This window comes from Carassius gibelio, chromosome B12 (genome assembly GCF_023724105.1).
Source record: "Carassius gibelio isolate Cgi1373 ecotype wild population from Czech Republic chromosome B12, carGib1.2-hapl.c, whole genome shotgun sequence".
Taxonomy (NCBI): domain Eukaryota; kingdom Metazoa; phylum Chordata; class Actinopteri; order Cypriniformes; family Cyprinidae; genus Carassius; species Carassius gibelio.
This window is the reverse complement of record NC_068407.1, coordinates 5,986,534-6,005,648: the sequence shown is the minus strand read 5'-3', so window position 1 is coordinate 6,005,648 and position 19,115 is coordinate 5,986,534. Positions and strand designations below refer to the sequence as shown.

At 39.1% G+C, this 19,115-nt stretch overlaps 1 protein-coding gene across 2 annotated transcripts in view; it reads right to left on the bottom strand.

Annotated features, from left to right (window-relative positions):
* Positions 1 to 19,115, bottom strand: part of LOC127969495 (RNA binding protein fox-1 homolog 3-like) — a 110,612-nt gene that overhangs the window by 46,672 nt on the left and 44,825 nt on the right. For both annotated transcript variants that reach the window (XM_052571501.1, XM_052571500.1), the window contains exon 2: positions 4,653 to 4,901. In XM_052571501.1, coding sequence (XP_052427461.1) covers positions 4,653 to 4,901 — 249 coding nt within the window. The remainder of the gene's footprint in view (positions 1 to 4,652; positions 4,902 to 19,115) is intronic.

Sequence of the window (19,115 nt, the reverse complement as noted above, 5' to 3'; positions counted from 1 at the left end):
GGTCGGCGAGCAGCGGAGGCCCGTAGCCTCTGCCTGATGGTGGTAGATGGAAAGCCGAGCAGATGGATGGGCAAGCGGAGGTGCAATTACCCCCTGGTGCCCCTGCTCCCTGGGCTCCCGCTCCCTCATCCTCATCCATCACGCCGGTGCCATCGGTCATTCACATGCTCTGTCTGCAGTCGCTGTGGAGAGAGCCGCGCTATCTATCATGTCTAACAGGTGAGCAGTGCGACGGCGCGGACTCGCCCATTACCGACCGGCGGAGCGTGGCCTCTGAGAGCCTCCGATTCCTCGATCTGCCCAACGAAGTGCTTGAGAGAAGGATGAGGGCTTTGATTTGCTTACTTTATAGGAACACGTATTGACTAGGGCCTCTCAGACGTAAGTCATCATGTAGCGACGCGGCACAGCGAGTAGCGAACAGTGATAAAAATGAAGAGAAATCGTAGGGCTGCTTCACATTCGTCTTGCGCACTTTCCTTAAAAAGAGGACAATTGTCCCACCATAACAAACGCTTTGTAAAACACATGGTCCGGCTCACTCGCTCTCGACTAGAACGATATAATCTCTCTGGCTTTATTCGGAGCACTTACCCTTCTCTTGAGTGTGGTGGATTGGAGCACTCTTCTCTGGAGGAGTTGACACCAGGCCAGGAGAGGGAGAGAAGAGGTAAGTGTTGGAGACTCCGCACTCCAGGTTTGGATCTAATTATCTCATCGTCACCACTAAGCAGCCATCTACAGGGGGTTCGTCTGCGCAATTTGCCTTTTAATTTGTGTTAATTGCATGTTAATTATATTGCAACTAGCATGGGCTGCATCTGTCTCTTTCAGAGACAAGGTTTCAGAGGGCTTTGCTCTCCCAAGTTCCGCAGACGAGGTGAAAAGTAATTAAAAGTGTTCAACATTCGAGGCGGAGGCAAACTCCCCGCTCGCTTGGGTTGCCAGGTCGTTCTACGGAGGACGTCGTGAGATTTTTTAGAGGAGGATTTGATGTCTTTCTTGTACATTCAGACAGACTATGACCCTTTCTCCAGCCCTCCTTTTACCAGGATGACAACGGGGAGGAGCTAACCTACATTAGAGTCCCAGATTGTGGATCCTGCCAAAAAAGCTAATAGTAAATCCATACGAGAGGATTTTATGGTCAGCTAAGAAGAGCTCCCCAAATTAACCCCAAGCAGGTATACTACTTCCTCTAAAGGTTTATGACACGCAATTACCACAACTGAAGTCAGGAGTGTTACATAACAATGTTCCGTTTGCCAGGGCCTGTGATTAAATATGATAAATGATTTAGTGAATGACTAATTATTAATACTATTTATCCCTCTGACCGACTCTGTCCAGCAGTTTTTTTTATTAAACATGCATCATATCAACTTTAAATTGATATCTACCTATCATTGTTTAAGTTGATGTATACACTAATAACTTTACTTAAAAGTAATAAAATAATACATTTTAACATTTTGCTTTAGTACAACGGCAGTATGAAAGACAATTAATTTACATTTCGAAAGTAACATGTTGTCTTTGTATATCATTGCTCTTTTGTTGATTTTGATTGCTTCCATTGTCCTCATTTGTAAGTCGCTTTGGATAAAAGCTTCCGCTAAATGACTTAATTTAAATGTCGTTATAATATCACACGTAATAGTTCCTTTACACAGTATAAATATATAGAAGATCCCTCAAAAGAAGATAATCAAATCGATTTCGAAAAACCCTGGCCAAACTCATACAGTATATACTGGATCATCTCCTCTCACTTGTGTTTTCAGCTAGCCTTACCTAACACTTAACTACACTCATTCCATACATCCGATGCACTTCTTGTTTCCATTCCTGCTGTAGAAGAGCAACTTTCCTGCACTTCACGTTCCTCAAGGAATGGAGCAGCCAAGCAGCACCAAGAAATAATTGCCTGAACATTATCATACACCACCACATTGGACCTAACACCCAAACCCCCTCTCCTACTGCAACGTCACAGAAGGCTCGTGTTTGCCCACATTTGCTCATGCCAGTGTTTTTATGTGCGGTTGGGTGTGGAATGAGTCCTGCTAAATCGTTTCTATTGCCGCACTCATTCAGTGTTATCTGCAAATCACTTTCAAAGTGCTCAGCTCAGCACTTCCACCCTTCAGAATGCCCCTACAACCACATAATTGAAACTATCTGATTGGAAAGCTGCCAAGCAGGTAGATTACATCCGATTAGAGCAAACCAGCGCTTCACTTAAAGGGATTAGCTTGAGCCGCTTTATATTTTTTTGTTCTTCTACACCTCTGCCATCCTTCCCTCCGATCCCATCATCCCTCCCTCACACCGAGATGCGAATAAAAACTGTCAACCTGTCATCTAGAAAGAAGACACTGGCCTTTCAGTCTTGTGCAAAGCTCTAATTAATTAGACAAGGTAATCTGACTCACAACAGGTTTAGCTGGTAATGAATATTGAGGCTTAAAGAGCGCTTATACCTGCAATATTATTATCAGTGGCACAGTAAAAACTACCCAGGGAAGGTGGCCAAGAATAAGTGCAGGAAATAATGGCATTGCCTTAATAACATAACATCACGCTCCTTTGAGCAGTACGGCTGTGTCTGAGTGAGTTGCAAATCACAGTTTAGACAATCCCACCCAAGGCAATATGACAGTCGTAGTGGAAAACTGTTAGCACGTACCCTACAGAGAGGTAAGTAGTCTTTTATCGCCGAGTTACCGAGCATCTAGAGTCTGTGCTGTTGTGATCTGATATGTGATCTGATGTGATTACCGTCCACTCTCTGAGGTGTAGTGTTCCTTCTTTGCTAATGATCCACCACGGGGAGAGAGAAAAGAGGGAGAAAGGGAGAATTTCCCTGGTGGGTTAGGCCAGAGTGACAGCTTAAGTACATCCTCCAATCGAGCCGTGGATTAGCCCAGCCAGAGCTCAGGTGCCTTTACGGTTCCTGTCAGCATCGCTTCTCTGCGATCTGCTGAGCGTGGGATTACATCTACTTCCTTTAAACCACACCGCCTCAGAGCTCCACGCATATCCCAATCAGAAAGAGAAAAAGATTAAATTTTTCATCCAACCCCCCCCCACCCCAAGGCCAGGAAGACCTTGTACTTCTTTTTGTATTGAAGAATACTTTCTCTAGCTGTGACTAATTTTACTCCCTAGTTCCCTATGATGTAAATTAGCAAATTGTGAACACAATTTTGGGCTCCAGGAAGGTCTTCATCCTCTTAAAAAAAATTAGACACTCATGGTGTTTATCATCAACATTAAATATCTTGTTAATGTAAGAAATATAGTAGTTTAGCTACATTAACAACAAAAGTAATTGTTGCACCGTGTCACCAGACCTGAGCGGCGCGGTGTGACAAAATACTATAGAACTCATTATAATCAGCGATGTTGTCTACACTGGATGTGGCGCGGCGCAACTGCTGCTTTCTATTTATCATGTACTGATGCAAATTTCAAGTGATTTTTAACTGTCATTTTTTCTTGTGTCCAGTGTAGACAGCCTTTTGCTGTTGCGGTGCAGCTCGACAACTGTGGCGTACGGTGTAGATATGGTGTTAGTAACTGTATTTAGATGCTTAATTAGATACTTAGATTTGCAGACAAAGTTGGGACACTTTGGGCCAAACTGTCCAATATTTACAAAAACATTTCCAGTGAATACAGTGACTAAATGATGCTAAAACCTTGGCCCATGGTATAGGGGTTTTGTAAAGGATGAATGTCAAGCCCTGAATCCTTTATATAACATCAAATCAAATGTAAGTGAATAAAATAAATATGTGAATGAAATAAAATAACCTTTAGGGATTTATCTGTCCTTCTGCTCCCCCACCAGTAAGTGAATGTGTTAATCAAAGGCCTGTAGGAACCAAGAAAGGGTAGCACAAACAGACAAGACACAACTTACCCACGGGACCGGGTCTAAGGACACTTTCCTCTCAGAGTTTCTTGTCATATGCTCAGATAAAGCACTTGGGCAGCACTCGTTAAGTGGTCCATTGAGACGTTTGTGATATTGTTAGCCATGGTAAATGGCTCCATGGGGTTTAAGATATGAAGCCATGTAATAGCCATGGTTTAAAGCTTGATAAAATGAAAAGAGAAAGCAGAAGAACTCTTTAAAAGGAGAAGGATGTTTTTTCTCTAAACGTCTTTTATTTTGTCCTATGCTTTTATCTGAGCTTGCACTTGCTCTATAGCTCTATTCATTCCACACTCTTCTGCTTCCTAGCCCCAATTTATCTTTATCTCAAATCTCAAATATCTGTTAAAAATGGGATGTTAGAGTCTGATTCTGACAAAAAAAAAAAAAAAAAAAAATGTAGGATGTAAAAAGTAACTCAAAATTAATAAAAACGTCCTATTAACTTTCTTAACTTTTTGCCACCTGCCAATGGCAATTTACTTTGCATTAATATATATATTTTTTTACTTTATAAAACTGAAATTTGCACTGTTTTTTTTTATAGAATTTCTTTTTTCACAACAGGATTGATTTTGTGAAATAACACAGGTTTTTCACCTTAGACTAGATGCAACATAGTTATACAATGTGATTTTGCTACTCATATGACTCTGGAATTCGGAGTAAAATAAAATCATTAATGCTGCATGCTGCTAGTGGCACTCACTGGTATGCTGCTAGTCCCTGTGAGGGAAGGCGTGCTGCTGTCAGTGCCAGGTTGCTCGCTGTGTGTCTGTGTGGGTGTGTAGATAGTGAGGGCTGCAGCATGCTCAGGGACCGGACTGGGCCCCGTGTAGTCCTGCCCAGGATGGGTGTATTCGCCAGGCAACCCGTTCTGAGGTGGAGGGGGAGGATACTGTGCTGGAGCGTACGGCTGAGCCATGGCTTCTGGGGGAGCAGGGGCCTCCTGGTTACCCTGGAAAGAAAGAGGGAGAGAGTTTCATCAGATCGGTTTTTATCCTTACATATCTCATACTAATCCAGATTTTCTTGCTCTTCAAGGAACAATGCCTGCAACGAGACGTGACGTGAGTGATCATCATAAGAGCCCTGCATGCTTGGGTCGTGATAACACATGAGAGGAGAGAATGGGACCTAATTCCATGATAAAGGCAGAACAACTTGCAGAGCAGCAACTGCACCTGACAATCTGAACCTGAATCACACACCATGATAAGCCTCAGATATTAAAACCACTTATAGTGATTAAATCCAAGCGCTGATTCAGATCCCTGTTCTTGCTGGCAAAAGGGATATTCCCCCAAAGACTTTTGACCTGATATTCAAATTTATGAGGAGTTAAAAAAAAGGAATATGTGGCTACTGTACATCTTTCAAACTTATTTACTTACAAAATAACCAAACACCAGCACGATAACACCATAAATGCAGTCCAAATGACTTGTGTTCTGTGTTCAAAGTCTTCTAAAGCCATACAACAGATTATGTGATGAACTTCAGAGCCTCTCTGAACGAAGAAATGAATCAATGAGTTGAACCTGAGAACAAGATCCGTGAACAACTCATTCTTTTGAAGTAGTAGATTTCAATAGATTATGTTCTCAAATTAAGCTCACTCGATAACTTTCAAAAGGGAAGTTTATCAAAGAATAACAACATTTCTGTTTGTTCCTCACATGCATCCGTCTTTAAACTTACAGGACTTCGGGAGTTTAAAAGATGGGAAACAAATATTACATGAAGATTGATCAAAATTCTCCTTTTGTGTTCAACAGAAGAAAAGCATAAAATTTGCAACAAGATAAGGCTGGGTAAATGAGTATAGAATTGTAATATTTGGTAGTACTCTTCCTTCCTTCTGAAGCATTTTTCTTTGTCTTATCAGAGAAAAGCAGCAGCATCTGAGACACGTGGGGTCTCGGCTGCTGAATGGCTTTGTCTGGGCCCTATCATATCAGCTCTTAGAGAACATTAGAGGACTGCTTGATCATTACAAGGCAACAAACTTACTTTATAGAGCAGCGCTCGATAGATTTGCAGCCGAGCGACAGGGTTCTAAATTGCTCTCTTGGCAAGCAGCATGTGCGAGATCAATTAACTGATAAATTTTTGATTATAACCTTTGATTTAAATTACAGGTTTCTAATACAAGCTGCTGTTTCCCCTTTTCACAGCCTCACTCGTCTTTTTCCTCATATTCACCTCCCTCTGTTTCCCTCATTCTGTCTCACTTACATGCTTTCTCTCGCTCTCTGTCTCTGCACTGGAATTAAATGAGTATCTACCCCCTCATTTAGGTCTCTGTGTGAAGAGGTGTCTTTCTTTCGCTCTGTGTATCAGCATGTAAATGAATGTGCTTTTTCTTTCTTCTCATCCATTTCTCTCCATTGAAGAGGATGCAAATGAGATTCTTTACTCTGTTGCTTTCCCGTTCGTTTTGAGTTACCGGAGAACACAATGTTTTCTAATCTTATCAGTGAACATTAGGATGTGGTGGCGCGTAATTTTTCTCTCTTCCTCTGACAGATGTCATCATTTGTGCTAGTGGAGACTGGCTTAGTGACTGTTGTTGAAGTGCAGCTTAAAGACCCAATGGGAAAAGCTGCTTGACGAGTGTAGTTTTCTGTCATGAGTTGGCGTATTTCCTGTTCAGACAGAATGTTTTGGTGGGACAGAATGGGTTTTAACTTTTTCAGAAAGTTATTAAAAATTACTGGTATATGATTTTTTTATTTTTTTTTACAAGATTACATTGCATAAAATAAAGCAACTGTAACAGACATAAAAGTCACAAAGAAACTAATTTTCATTTTGATTTGGTCTGCAAAACGATGTTTGTGCACATTAAAGAGTGTTTCATTGATACTACAGATGGTCAGATGGCTTATTTTATGGAGTGTGTGTATTGTGTGATGATGAGAGATGAGAAGTACTCATTTGGACATAATGCAGGTGTGTTAGTGCGTTGATGTGCAAGGGCTGTGTGTGTGTGTGTAATGACAGATGACCTGGCTAATCTCAACGGTAAAACACTGATGTGTGTGTGTGTGTGTGTGTGTGTGTGTGTGTGTGTATGACAGATGAGGGCTACTCTCTGGGCAGAGTGCTCTTGTCAGCACAGGTGCAGCTGGGTCATCCATACAAAGTGTATTGTGTGTTTTTCTGTAAATGTGTGCTTGTGTATTATATGTGTCTGAATCTTGCTATATAAAAGCTGCTTACCCCGAGGGACTCATATCAACGTATTAATCTTATACAAATTTAGGACCTTGGAGTTTGACCCTGTCCTGAGAGCTCATGGCAAAGAGAGGCAATAACAGCTCCTTTAACCAACCTTTGGGTAATGGGATCTCTCTAGCACTTACTGTGCCTGCTCCTTAATTAATCAAAATCTGATGAGCTTAAAAAAATAAAACACCAGGCACCTCTGGACACAAACGACTTCTTGTTTGGAACCACGTTAAGTATTATGTACAGACAATAATATTACTGAATCTGAACTCAATATGAACTGAGAAGGCGAACAGAATGCATAATTGCATTTTGATTCAATTAAATATAATTCTTTATTTTCCTAGAAACTAATAAAAAAAGAAAAGAAAAATATGTATAAAGGTTTATCTTTAAATTTTTTATAAAAATGTAAATCTAAAAAATATTATATTAATATTAAAAACATAAAAATAACAAATAATAATTACAAAATTATTAAAATAACAAAATTCTGAAAGGATATTCATGTAAAATACATTATTAAGTTAAATAAAAATATTTAAAATACTTTAAAATAATTATTCAAATCAATACAACTAAAAAAATATAAATCTGTGGTTTTTGAGAGCTTGAGAGCTGTTGGCTCTTGAGGATTCATGTTTGAGTACATCCTACGGTCATTTCGCAATACCATTCTCTCAACTTTCCTGTCTTTCTCAATTGTTCTATAATATGGGCTAAAAAGCCCATAAATAAAATTACAAAAAGAGAAAATCTCAGCAGAATTTGGTCTCCTCTGCCTTTTCAACCGCTGTCCATTACTGAAGGCCAATGAAGAGCCGTAGGAAACACAGAGCCTTTCTTTCCCATTTCTGCTTGATTGTTATTAACCTTTTTTCACTGACTAAGCAGCATTAGGCAGCAGCAGCTTTGGCTGGGGAGGGATGCCGTTTAATAGAAGTGGGGAGAAATGCATTAATGTAAATGTAGTGGAAACAATGAGAGGCCCAGCCATTGACATGTTGGCAAACAAATGAGGCTGTCCTCTCAATTAGAGTCAATGCTCCATTATCCAAATGAAAAATGCACTCTTCCGTGGCCGAACGCACGACGGACAGGCGTGGAGGGGTGAGAAGGAATGAGGAATAAGGAAGCTGGAATTGTATTACTTCTCAGTTCTTTCCATCTGTTTGCACTTTCTTACAAGTGTCTCGAAGTTCCAGAAGCTCAAACTGAGACGGTGACGCAACACACGGTGTGCTAAGCATCGATGTACAGTTTCGTTTTGATGAAACATGTACAGTTTGATACACAAACACACAAGCCCGTACATGCAACTTCAGTTGAGTTTTGACAAGTGCTGGTGTTGTATTGATTAGATGTGGAAGTTTGTCTCTCTGAGTCTACGTGTCCATCCATCTAACTCTGCATCTTTTTCTTTCATCCCACTCCTCAAGTTGCACCACCCAGGCTGTGTCTGTCTCTCTCCTAGTCAGATAGAGGAAAAAGTTTGAGGCAGCCCATAGCCTGGGGTGGATATTGTAATTCACTAAAACATTAATCAGTATTGATGCAGGCCCCTGTCTCAAAGCACCAATGGGGGTGAGGTCTGTCCAGCAGCCTGTAAAACAGTAGCTTGGCCTGACAGGGAGGGGTGGTCATCACTCTGTCTTGGGATTTGGGCAGAAAGTAAGGTGGTGGTGGGGGTGGGGGGTCCGGGTGAGGTGCTCGCCCACCCATAAAGTCAGCCGGATATGTCTTCCGCTTGAAATCACCTTTTGATTGCCGTGTGTGTTGACTCCGCACTATGAAATATTCAGTGAGCTAAATGGACGAGTAAGCCACATTTTCCAAAGATAGGATGAAGGATAGAGAGCAGCTTCCTTTGCATCTGGCAGGCTATGAGGCGGATGAAATAGTCAGTAATCCAGCCTCACATTTTCGATGTGTTTTTTCCGGCTCTTGCACCTGCAAACAACATAATGTGCTTTGTTTTCTCCATTTTACACCTGTGCTGAAGGTGTTTGGTCTCTAAACCCGCCTGGCCTATGTTTTTATTGTTTCTATGTGCATTAGGTTTTTTTCTGGAAGGTTAAGCAAAAATGACCTAAGAGAGCTGACGCCCGATTAGCTCCCATTAGATCCGCCTGCGGTCACAGAGAGCTTGAGTGATGACCTGAGCTTGTACCATAGTCCACCACAGACGCCGAGAGGATGTGCGGTAAAACCAAACCTCTGGGACTGTCCGTCATCACAGTGGTCAGGGAGTGACCACTACATGATGTGAGGTTATGGCGAGATGAGAGAGACCGATGAGAGAGAAAAATTGTGGTGAAATGTCTGAAGTCAGTTGAAAGAGTTCCTCAGAACTCGAGTGCTTGATTCAGTTTAGAAGCCTTTTAAATTAAATGGAATTCCTGCTAAGATGAAGAAATTCCAATGATAATTTACTTGAAATTACAAATGCGGAATTTAAGATCACCATAAAACATGATTAAAATCAAAATTTTGTGTTATATTTGTAAAAATATATAAGAGTTAGTAACATTAATTCCTCAATGTGTTTTTTTTTTAAAACTTGAACATAGTTTAAATAGACAAAGAGACAGACAACTACATAGCTTATTTTCTTTAAAACTGAAACCAGACAGACATGGCTATTCATGTTAAAATTGTAATTTCAATTTCTGTCAATTAAAAGTTTTTTTACAATTCAAATTTCATGAATTCAAACTGAGAAAGAGTCAATTCTGAAATTTTGATTTTGTCCAACTTTGCTGTACATTACAGCAGTGCTGAAAAGCCTTCAGCACCGCGGACAGCTCCCATAATGCACTGGTGTGAGGGAACAGAAGCTAACCGTAACATTAGAGATCTGACCTCTTTGTGTCTTATCACACATTTAATATTCCTATAGGAGTACACACACTGAATTACATAAATTCTGTTCACATACCTCTCAGCCTCCATCATACAGCCAAACTCGACATGATTTAAAAATGGCCATTACTGTTATGAGAAGTGCCAATTTACACAGGAAATACATACAGGCTTCATATAGTGAAGTCTAAACAAACCGTTCATCCTTCATCTTACAGAGGCAGACTGCGAGACTGAACTGAGAGTGCCATGGAGCGGAGAAAAATCACTCGCTATGTGGTTTTGTTTTTGATAAACTTAAATCAGAAATTGATATTTAATACAACCCTCCACTGCAGCAGCTTTTATTTAATCAGTGCCCTTTCCACATCGTTCTGTAGAATGAGACTCCGATAGCTTATAAATGTGGAAGACAGAAACGAGAGAGCGAGTGTGAGAGAGAACCGAAGGAGGCTAGAGAAAGAGCTCCATCAATATGACTGAAGCCATGCCACACTAAAAACATCCCTCGATCCTTGTCGTCAAATTGTGCCCGTAAATGATTTTCGCGATGAGCTAAATGGTATTATCCACCCCCAACCCCTATTCCTCCACCCTCTGCCAGCCTTAGAGCCCCAGCCGATGCTCGCTAAATAAATTTATTTTCCTTCCCAATGGGGAGAGTGAGTGGGGCATCCAAGTCATTCAAGCTAGGATTTAACCCTTAGCCTTACCACCGGGACCACAAACAGCCACTCCACAGGTTGCAAGATGAATGGAGCCAAAGATTGCCAATAACTCAAGACTTTCATCAGTTTCAAAGGGAGGCCTTATGCAATTTTTGATCAACACTGTCAGCAAATGCTTGCGAAAGCTCGACACAAACACGGGAAGGAATAAAAATCCTCAGTGGAGCAGATCACGGTTGCTCACAGCTCCGCTTGAAGTTTGAGATGTTTTGCGAGTGAGTTGGACAGGCGTGTAAGCGACTGTCACCAGACCAGAGAAGATAGAAGATGTCGTTACATCAAGAACTACACTAATCTGACCACAGAACGAAACAGGACATTTTCATATGAATCTATTGCCTCAAACACAGACACTGTACACACATCAACGTTTCTTATTTCGAAATGAATGGGGAAAAAAAAACTGAAAGAAATAATAATAATATAAAAAAAAACCTAATATCTGTGCATGTTTACGACAGGAAGTATAAAATTAATATAACTGTGTGGATTTTTTTTTTTTTTTTATTGTTGTAAAATACCCCCCCCCCCCCCATATGTAAATCATTTATTCCTGTTACAGAAATGTTACATTTTCATTAGGGATGCACCGAAATGAAAATTCTTGGCCGAAACCGAAAACCGAAATAGAGAAAACCAAGGCCGAAAACCGAAACCGAAACACCGAAATAAATTATGCCAATTATTAGTACCATTGCATTTATTGCTATGACCGTGTACTAACTTTACTAAAATTAAGACATTGCAATTGCATAAATTAATATTAAAGTTTCAAAGATAATTACAATTACATAACTTATTTAAAAAAAAAAAAACATAAAAATACATAATTACAAATGATGCAAATATTTATTAAGCACATTGCAACAATGCACAGTATAAAATAAAATTCAAATTAAAAAGGTATCCCGCTCATGTGTATATTTAATAATAATGTACAGGCCTACTGGCCTGCAGAAAGGTTTTAAAATGAACAGTTCTCTCATAAAAACAAAGTGCATTTAGGTGAAGTGCATTTGAAATTTTTCTATGTAGGACTAGAAAGTGCATTACTTCTCCAGGTGGCAAGACTGTTATAACTTCTGGGGATGGGGACTTCAGACAGATAACCATCTAGCTGTTGAGCAGTTGAGCTTGTCATCTGCCTGACATTTGAGAAATATTTGAGAGAGTGTATTTAAATAGGGCCAGGGCATAAATAAACATTTTTATCAAATTAAAGCAGAAATCTAGCAGAAAATCTAGCATAAATATGGCTACAATCTGATATTATGTATGTATATATGTTTGTGTGTGTGTATAAGAACAAAATAGCCAACGTATTATTATTATTTGAGGCTCTTTCTTGCAGAATTCCACTGAACATATCAGACAACGATGGTGCATGCCACTTATCTGGTGCAGAGACCAGTCTTTTTTTCTGCGCTCTGATCTGTCTCCTGCGCTTGGCGCTTCTCCGTCTCCACGCGGGTTTTTTGCATCCTGCGCGGCCTGGATCATTTCTCGTGCGCGCTGCCTTATTTCCGCATCCAAGTAATGGTCTTTATAACGCGGATCAAGCACATTCGCGATGAAGTGCAGAGGATCCGAAAAGATCTCAGTGAGACGTGTGCTAACAGACTCTATAAGACTGTACTTTTCTTTGTTTTTACTTCGTGGTCCGTCTTAATTTCTTTGTTAGGAGACGCTTTAGTGCTGCGAATAAAGGAATACGAAGAGAGAGAATGTTCTCACTGGTTTTAAGTGAATGTCGCGGGGAGCTCGTGGTCTTCGCTATGCAGGTGCACGTGCAGGTCGCGGTTTCTGTTTGCGTCATCACAACATTTCGGCCGTGTTGTTTCGGTGATAAAAGTCTATCGGCCGAAAACCGAAAAGGCCATTTTCGGCCGAAAATTTTCGGTGGCCGAAATTTCGGTGCATCCCTAATTTTCATCAGCCATTATGCCAGTATTTTCTTCAATGCTCAAGAAACACTTAGTATTATCATAACTATTATTATTAAAACAGTTGTGCGTCTGCATATTTCTGAGGAAAGTGTGATAAAAAAATTTTTTTCAGGATTCTGTGACATATAAAACGTTCAAAAGAGCAGTATATGAAAAATAAAACATTTGATTCAACTAAATATGTGCACAAGAGTAAAATGCTTTTGGTAAAAGATAATCTATATAAAGAAAAAATTATATTATAACAAATTTATTAGGAAAGCTTAATTACTTTTCTAAAGTTTATTCTCCTTGTCTTATTGGCAAATGTATTTATTTGTTTATTTATTATTATTTGAAGTATCCATCTAACAAAACTGAATGAGATTTATGGTTAAACAACAGGAACAACAACAATTTGTCAATGAGGTAAGAAATACATACTGTATAAAATATAAATATTAAAATAATAATAGATTTTATTGAAATTTTTATTACCATTACAGCCACCTCTTTGGTGTATATTGATGTTTGGCAATATTGTATGTAAAACAATCATCCCGATAAAGTACTTTGAAATTGAAATTGAGTGAAGGGTGGATTTGGGCCGGTCGGGGCCAGCCGGTATCGATCTGCTCTCAGCAGAGCGCTTCCTTAGCCGCAGGCCTCGTGCCACGCCTCCAGTCTGATTACTGAGAAGCACTCTGCTGGTGCAAATTGGATTGAAAAGCCCCTCCCAAGCGTACTTAGGAAATCATTTCCAAGGCTAGGCGGCTGCTTGTATCGCGTCGGCCAAGCACAGGTCCTTCCTTTTGCCCATGAGTGCTTTGGGCACAGACCTTGCAAGAGGCTCTGTTACCGTTTGCGTTTTAGTTTGGGTAGAGCTAGGATCCCCACTCTTATTCGCAGACGTGATCTATTTTAATCTGTGAGTCATAGGGTTCATTTCCCCCCTCCCATCCATTACTCCAATGCATTCATTCTCTTTTCTACAGTACTATACAGTCACACACCCACACCCAGCTGCACTCCTAACCAAGAGTGTTTGAACTCAAGTGAAAGAATGAGAGCTGCTGTGGTGTGTCTGTCTCACCTAGTTGTAACATGGTGACATAAAGCAGGTTTGAAGGGTGAAATTTAGCACTGGGAGAGAGCAGAGGTCCCAGTGTTTGTGTTTTGAAATGGTGAGCACAGCCGTGTAGGAATGCTATTGTTTTTTTTCCAGATGATAAAATCCTCTGTGGTGACAGGAGTGTGAGATGTGTGAGTGATTTCCCGTGCAAATGGCAGACGGGACTTGGGATCAACAGAAGCCCAAAGGTCTGCTGCAATCGAGAGAAGAGCAGACACAGAGGAGAAGTTGCTGTTAAGTTTGGAGAGTGAAAATTGTTTCCTTATGTAACTGTATCTCTCTAAGACTGACCTTATAATGTGTACCAGAGGAAAATGTTAAAAGATAATAAAACTATCTAAACTTTATCACAACATCAAATTTAATAGAGAAACAAAACTATTTAAGATATTAGGACATGCTTTTCTTTTCCTTCACTTGGATTTTTTTTTTCTAGTTTAAAGTATTAATCTAACAAACTATAATGTGACTTATAGCTAAAACAATTAACAACAATTTGCCAAAGGAAACAATTTACCAAAGAAAAATAGCATTAATTTCAAACAAACTCTGAAAAGCCGAAAACCCCTGAAATTATGTTTCAAAGTACTGTAACTTAATATTTTTAAGTATGTTTTAGGAATGTTTATGCTTTCACTGGAAAACAATGCAAACAATACTGCATAAATAAAATATGTAGTCTATATGTTTTGATTATGAACCAACATGACTTCAGATATGTTTTCTAAAATTATGAGAAATAAAAATAGAAAGACTTGAAACAATTAATGTCCAGAGTACAGAGATATAAAATTGTAAATACAAAAATGAAAAATAAATGTAATATAACAGTTTTAGGATAGACAATCAATAGACAGACAGATGATAGATATATAGATAGATAGATAGATAGATAGATAGATAGATAGATAGATAGATAGATAGATAGATAGATAGATAGATAGATAGATAGATAGATAGATAGCACATTAGATAAAAGAATAAGCAACGTCAAAAATGTCACAAAATGCCTTGTAGTGGCTGGTTAAGACAAAAATTATGAGGGACATTATAGGCAGAGAAACAACAACTCACAAATGCATGTCCACAAAACCGTACATAAACATACCTATAGATTTCTCTCTTTAAAGCCCTGTGGTGATGTGCACAAGTGAACATCTTAGATATGCAGACATTCAACATTAAAGACAGCACTGTCTCTCTATATCCCAGTAGGTGAACAGTCAGGACGCAACACTGCACCCGCAGGACCCGAGCACATGTCTCCTAACCCCCTAAAGCTCCCAGTCAAAGACTAATACAGGGAAGGGGGGCACTTCAAAAGCAGTAAACAACTATTTCTCATATATTCCTCCCTCGGAGCTAGTGCTGATCGTAATATATAAACAAGCTGCTTTTATATTCTTTGAACTCCAATAAAAGCAAAAAATCTGGGATATTAAATCAAAAGAAGTACATGACGGTTCTTTATTAACATTAGGCTTTCCCGTATGTTTAAGAAGTCAAGGACCACCCCATTTTGTCCAGTTTGTGGGAGTTTTAATGTACAAAAGTGTATGGGACGACATACACACATATGCTGCGATCAGTGTGGACAGCATGAACAGGAAGCACATCTTCTTTTGCTATGGTTAATATTGATGGTTATCTCCAGACTTCAGATGGAGGGAGACACTGGGGGACCAATTTCCCAAAACACAGCAGACATTTAGTCAGTAAACAAAAATATCGGCGGTCTAGTAGGATCCATTTTAATTAGACAAATCACACCATTTTCATTGCTCTCTGCTTTCTCCTTTCCCATTCGCGCGTTCAAAATTTTTTCAACTTGCTCTAATCATAGACTCTCGGGGCCGATCGCTCCCTGCGCCCACTGCATTGAATGAGAAACTAACTCATTTAAAAGACTTGAAAATTTGTTCTTCTCATCTCTAATAAAACGGAAAACACAAAAGCTGCCTAGCGCAAGTCAATAATACGCTTTCAGGAATCCATGATAAAACCTAGAGAGAAGGAAAAGAGAGTTCAGCTAGAGTTACCTCAGGTTTAGTGATGACATCCTGCTGACGTTGGCTGTAACCGTCATATTCTGTCTGAGGCCTCAGAGGTTTCATTTTAATATCTCAAACTTAACCTTAAACTATCAGGTTAATGGCTTTGGCAAATCTTATTACCACTTGCTAAATTTTGACTTGATTTCAAAGGTCCTCTATGAGAAGTAGATTTTTGAAGGTATTACTCATGTTTGGGCTCCCAGAGAGAAGGATAAAAGTATAGTTTAAGTTGAACAGTAGCCATTGACTTCCTTAGTATAGAAAAAATACAATGTAAGTTAATAGCTAATGTCAACTGTTTGTTACCATCTTTCCTTTTGGCCCCTTCTTTTCTTTTCCTCCATTCATTCGCTCACTCTTTCCATCATGAAAGAGATAACAAACACGAGCTTCGCAGTACAGCTGAAGCTAATTAAATTGCTTATCGATTCTAATTATAGAGATTCTTCTTAAAAATATCTCATGTGTCCACCAGAAGAAAGAAACTTGTACAGGTAAATGTAAATGATGATAACTTTAATGTTTTGGGGGATGAACCATCCCTTTATTAAGGGAAGTCGCGGCCTAGTGGTTAGAGTGTTTGACTCCTAATCCTAGGGCTGTGGGTTCGAATCTCGGGCTGGCAATACCATGACTTAGGTGCCCTTGAGCAAGGCATCGAACCCCCAACTGCTCCCTGGGCGCCGCAGCATAAATGGCTGCCCACTGCTCCGGGTGTGTGTCCACAGTGTGTTTGTGTGTTCACTGCTGTGTGTGTGGGTTAAATGCAGAGCACGAATTCTGAGTATTGGTCACCATTCTTGGCTGAATGTCACGTCACTTTCACTTAATAAGATGTATCTACTGAGTTTTGATTAGGTCAGAGGAAAAAGCTCTAAAAAGGAAAATAAGAAGTCAATCTAAAATGTAATATCATTATTCTATATGTATCATTTACAAAACCAAACATAAAAACAACAGTCAATTTCAACAGAACATGCAGGTTAAATTGGAACATGGATAAAAACTGGAAGAAAGGGGGTAGTGAAGAAGAGAAATGAGAGCGCGAGGCTCATCAGCATGTCTGTATCTGTCATCTTGACATGGTTATAATTCCACTGTCACATTTGTTTTGCCCCGTCAACATGGTTTCACATCATACACATGCCGACACATATTTGAAAGTAAACACATGCAAACATCTGAATGTCCAGTTAGTCTAGATGCGGCTTTGTCCATCTTTCTTTTTTCTTCCTTCCTCCGTCTAACCTACTATTCCCAACCCCCTACCTGAGTGGCTTTATGATACCGTTCTAATTCATTTTGTCCCCTGACAACAGTTTTTAATAACTTTTATTAATTAGGGCTGTCCTATGGCCTGTCAGCTGGAATATTATTTTATTCAGGGACCATTAGACTGTCTGTTACCCCTGTGAGGTGTGTGTGTGAAAGAGAAGAAACTGCTTCAGTGAATGATATTAGCATACATCACTTTTGAAGTGACATTATTGCTCATACAGACCCAGACAAAATCTGCAGCCCTTACGTATTTTCTGTGCCCATTTTAGAGGAGAATCTGTTCAATTCTGCTTAAAAAAAGAGTGTAGAGTCCCATACATGCATATAGGCTTATTTGCGCACACATAATCATAGTATGGCTCATAATTAACAAAGTGAATCGCATTTCAGGCATAATCCCTTAATGGCATGACATTCTCCTGCTGAAAATCCAGCATGGCCCTGTTCTAATTGTAACTTGTAATTGTAATTGCAAGCCTGTGTTTGTTCCTCTGGCTGATTTCAATTTATTACAGCACTCATCTCCACAGTGTTTGAGTAACTCTGTAACTGAACTGTAGAACAAGAGGTGAAAACATCCTCTGTGCTGATGTGGGATTCAACATGATGCTGCGAGCCATCTTCAGCTCACCTCGGCGATATCAGATGTCATTCAGCCGTACAAGAAATCGCTCGCAATAAAGAAGCCGGAGATTTGCAGGCATTATACTCCTGACGTGAAGTGGGTCTGATGGTCTCTGAGCATGAGACGGAGTGTGCTACACCGCAGGGGATGAACTGTCCTAGAACACTAAATTGGTATCAATGGCAGGGCATGGTGTAATTAGAACTTCTGGCTTCGAAACTGTCTCAAAGTTCACATCATTCTGCCATCAGCTGACTAAACTGTTGAAGTAAACAAGTGTCTTCAAGAGTAGTATTGCATGACCTGCAGGAAACAAATACTTTAAGAAATGTTCACCTAAATAGATTTTTGAATGCAACAAAACAAGGAATATTTGTTAAGTTACTAAAATTATAAAAAAAGGAGAACATTTTTCAATATGAAATGCATACAGATTTTTCCTTCCTATATCTAGACAATGTCTGTATTGTTATTTTCCAACAACAATCTGTGGTGATCACTTCCTGTCAATTTTTTATTCATGATTTGAACCTTGGTCTCCTTGTACTTTATACTAAAATTGCTTCTTATATATAAGATTATATAAAAGTAAGATTTTTATTTTATTTTATTTTACCCTAGAACACAAAAGGATAGTAAAATATTTGGCTGAGATACAACTATTTGAAAATCTGGAATCTAAGGGTGAAAAAAAAAAAAAAAATTCAAAATACTGAGAAAATCCCCTTTAAATGTGTCCTATTAAAGTTCTTAGCAATGCATATTACTAATCAAAAACTTTTTTTTACATATTTACAGTAGGAAATTTACAAAATACCTTCATGAAACAGATTTTTGGCATAAAATAAAAATAATTAATTTTGACCCATACAATATATTTTTGGCTATAATAATCTGTGCTACTTATGACTGGTTTTGTGGTCCAGGGTCACATTTATTCCAGCTGAATTTCCAGTCTTCAGTGCCACACGATACTTCAAAAATCATTTTATTATGCCAATTTGGTGTCCAAGAAACATTTCTTATTGTTATCAATATTGAAAACAGATGCACTGATACATATCTATGTGGATACAGTGGTACATTTATTTCCAGAATTCTTTAAATAACAGAAGGACCAACATTGGTTTGAAGTTTTTGTTTGTAAAATGATAAATGCATTTTCTAGTAATAATTTCTGATCAATTTAATGCTTCCTTGCTGAATTAAAAAAACACACAAAAACAAAAAACAAAAAACAAACCCAGACTAATGCTTCTTACAATTAAATAATGAGCTATTATGATGATGATGATGATTATTGTGTTTTGTTTTGTTTTTCAAACGCCTTGGTC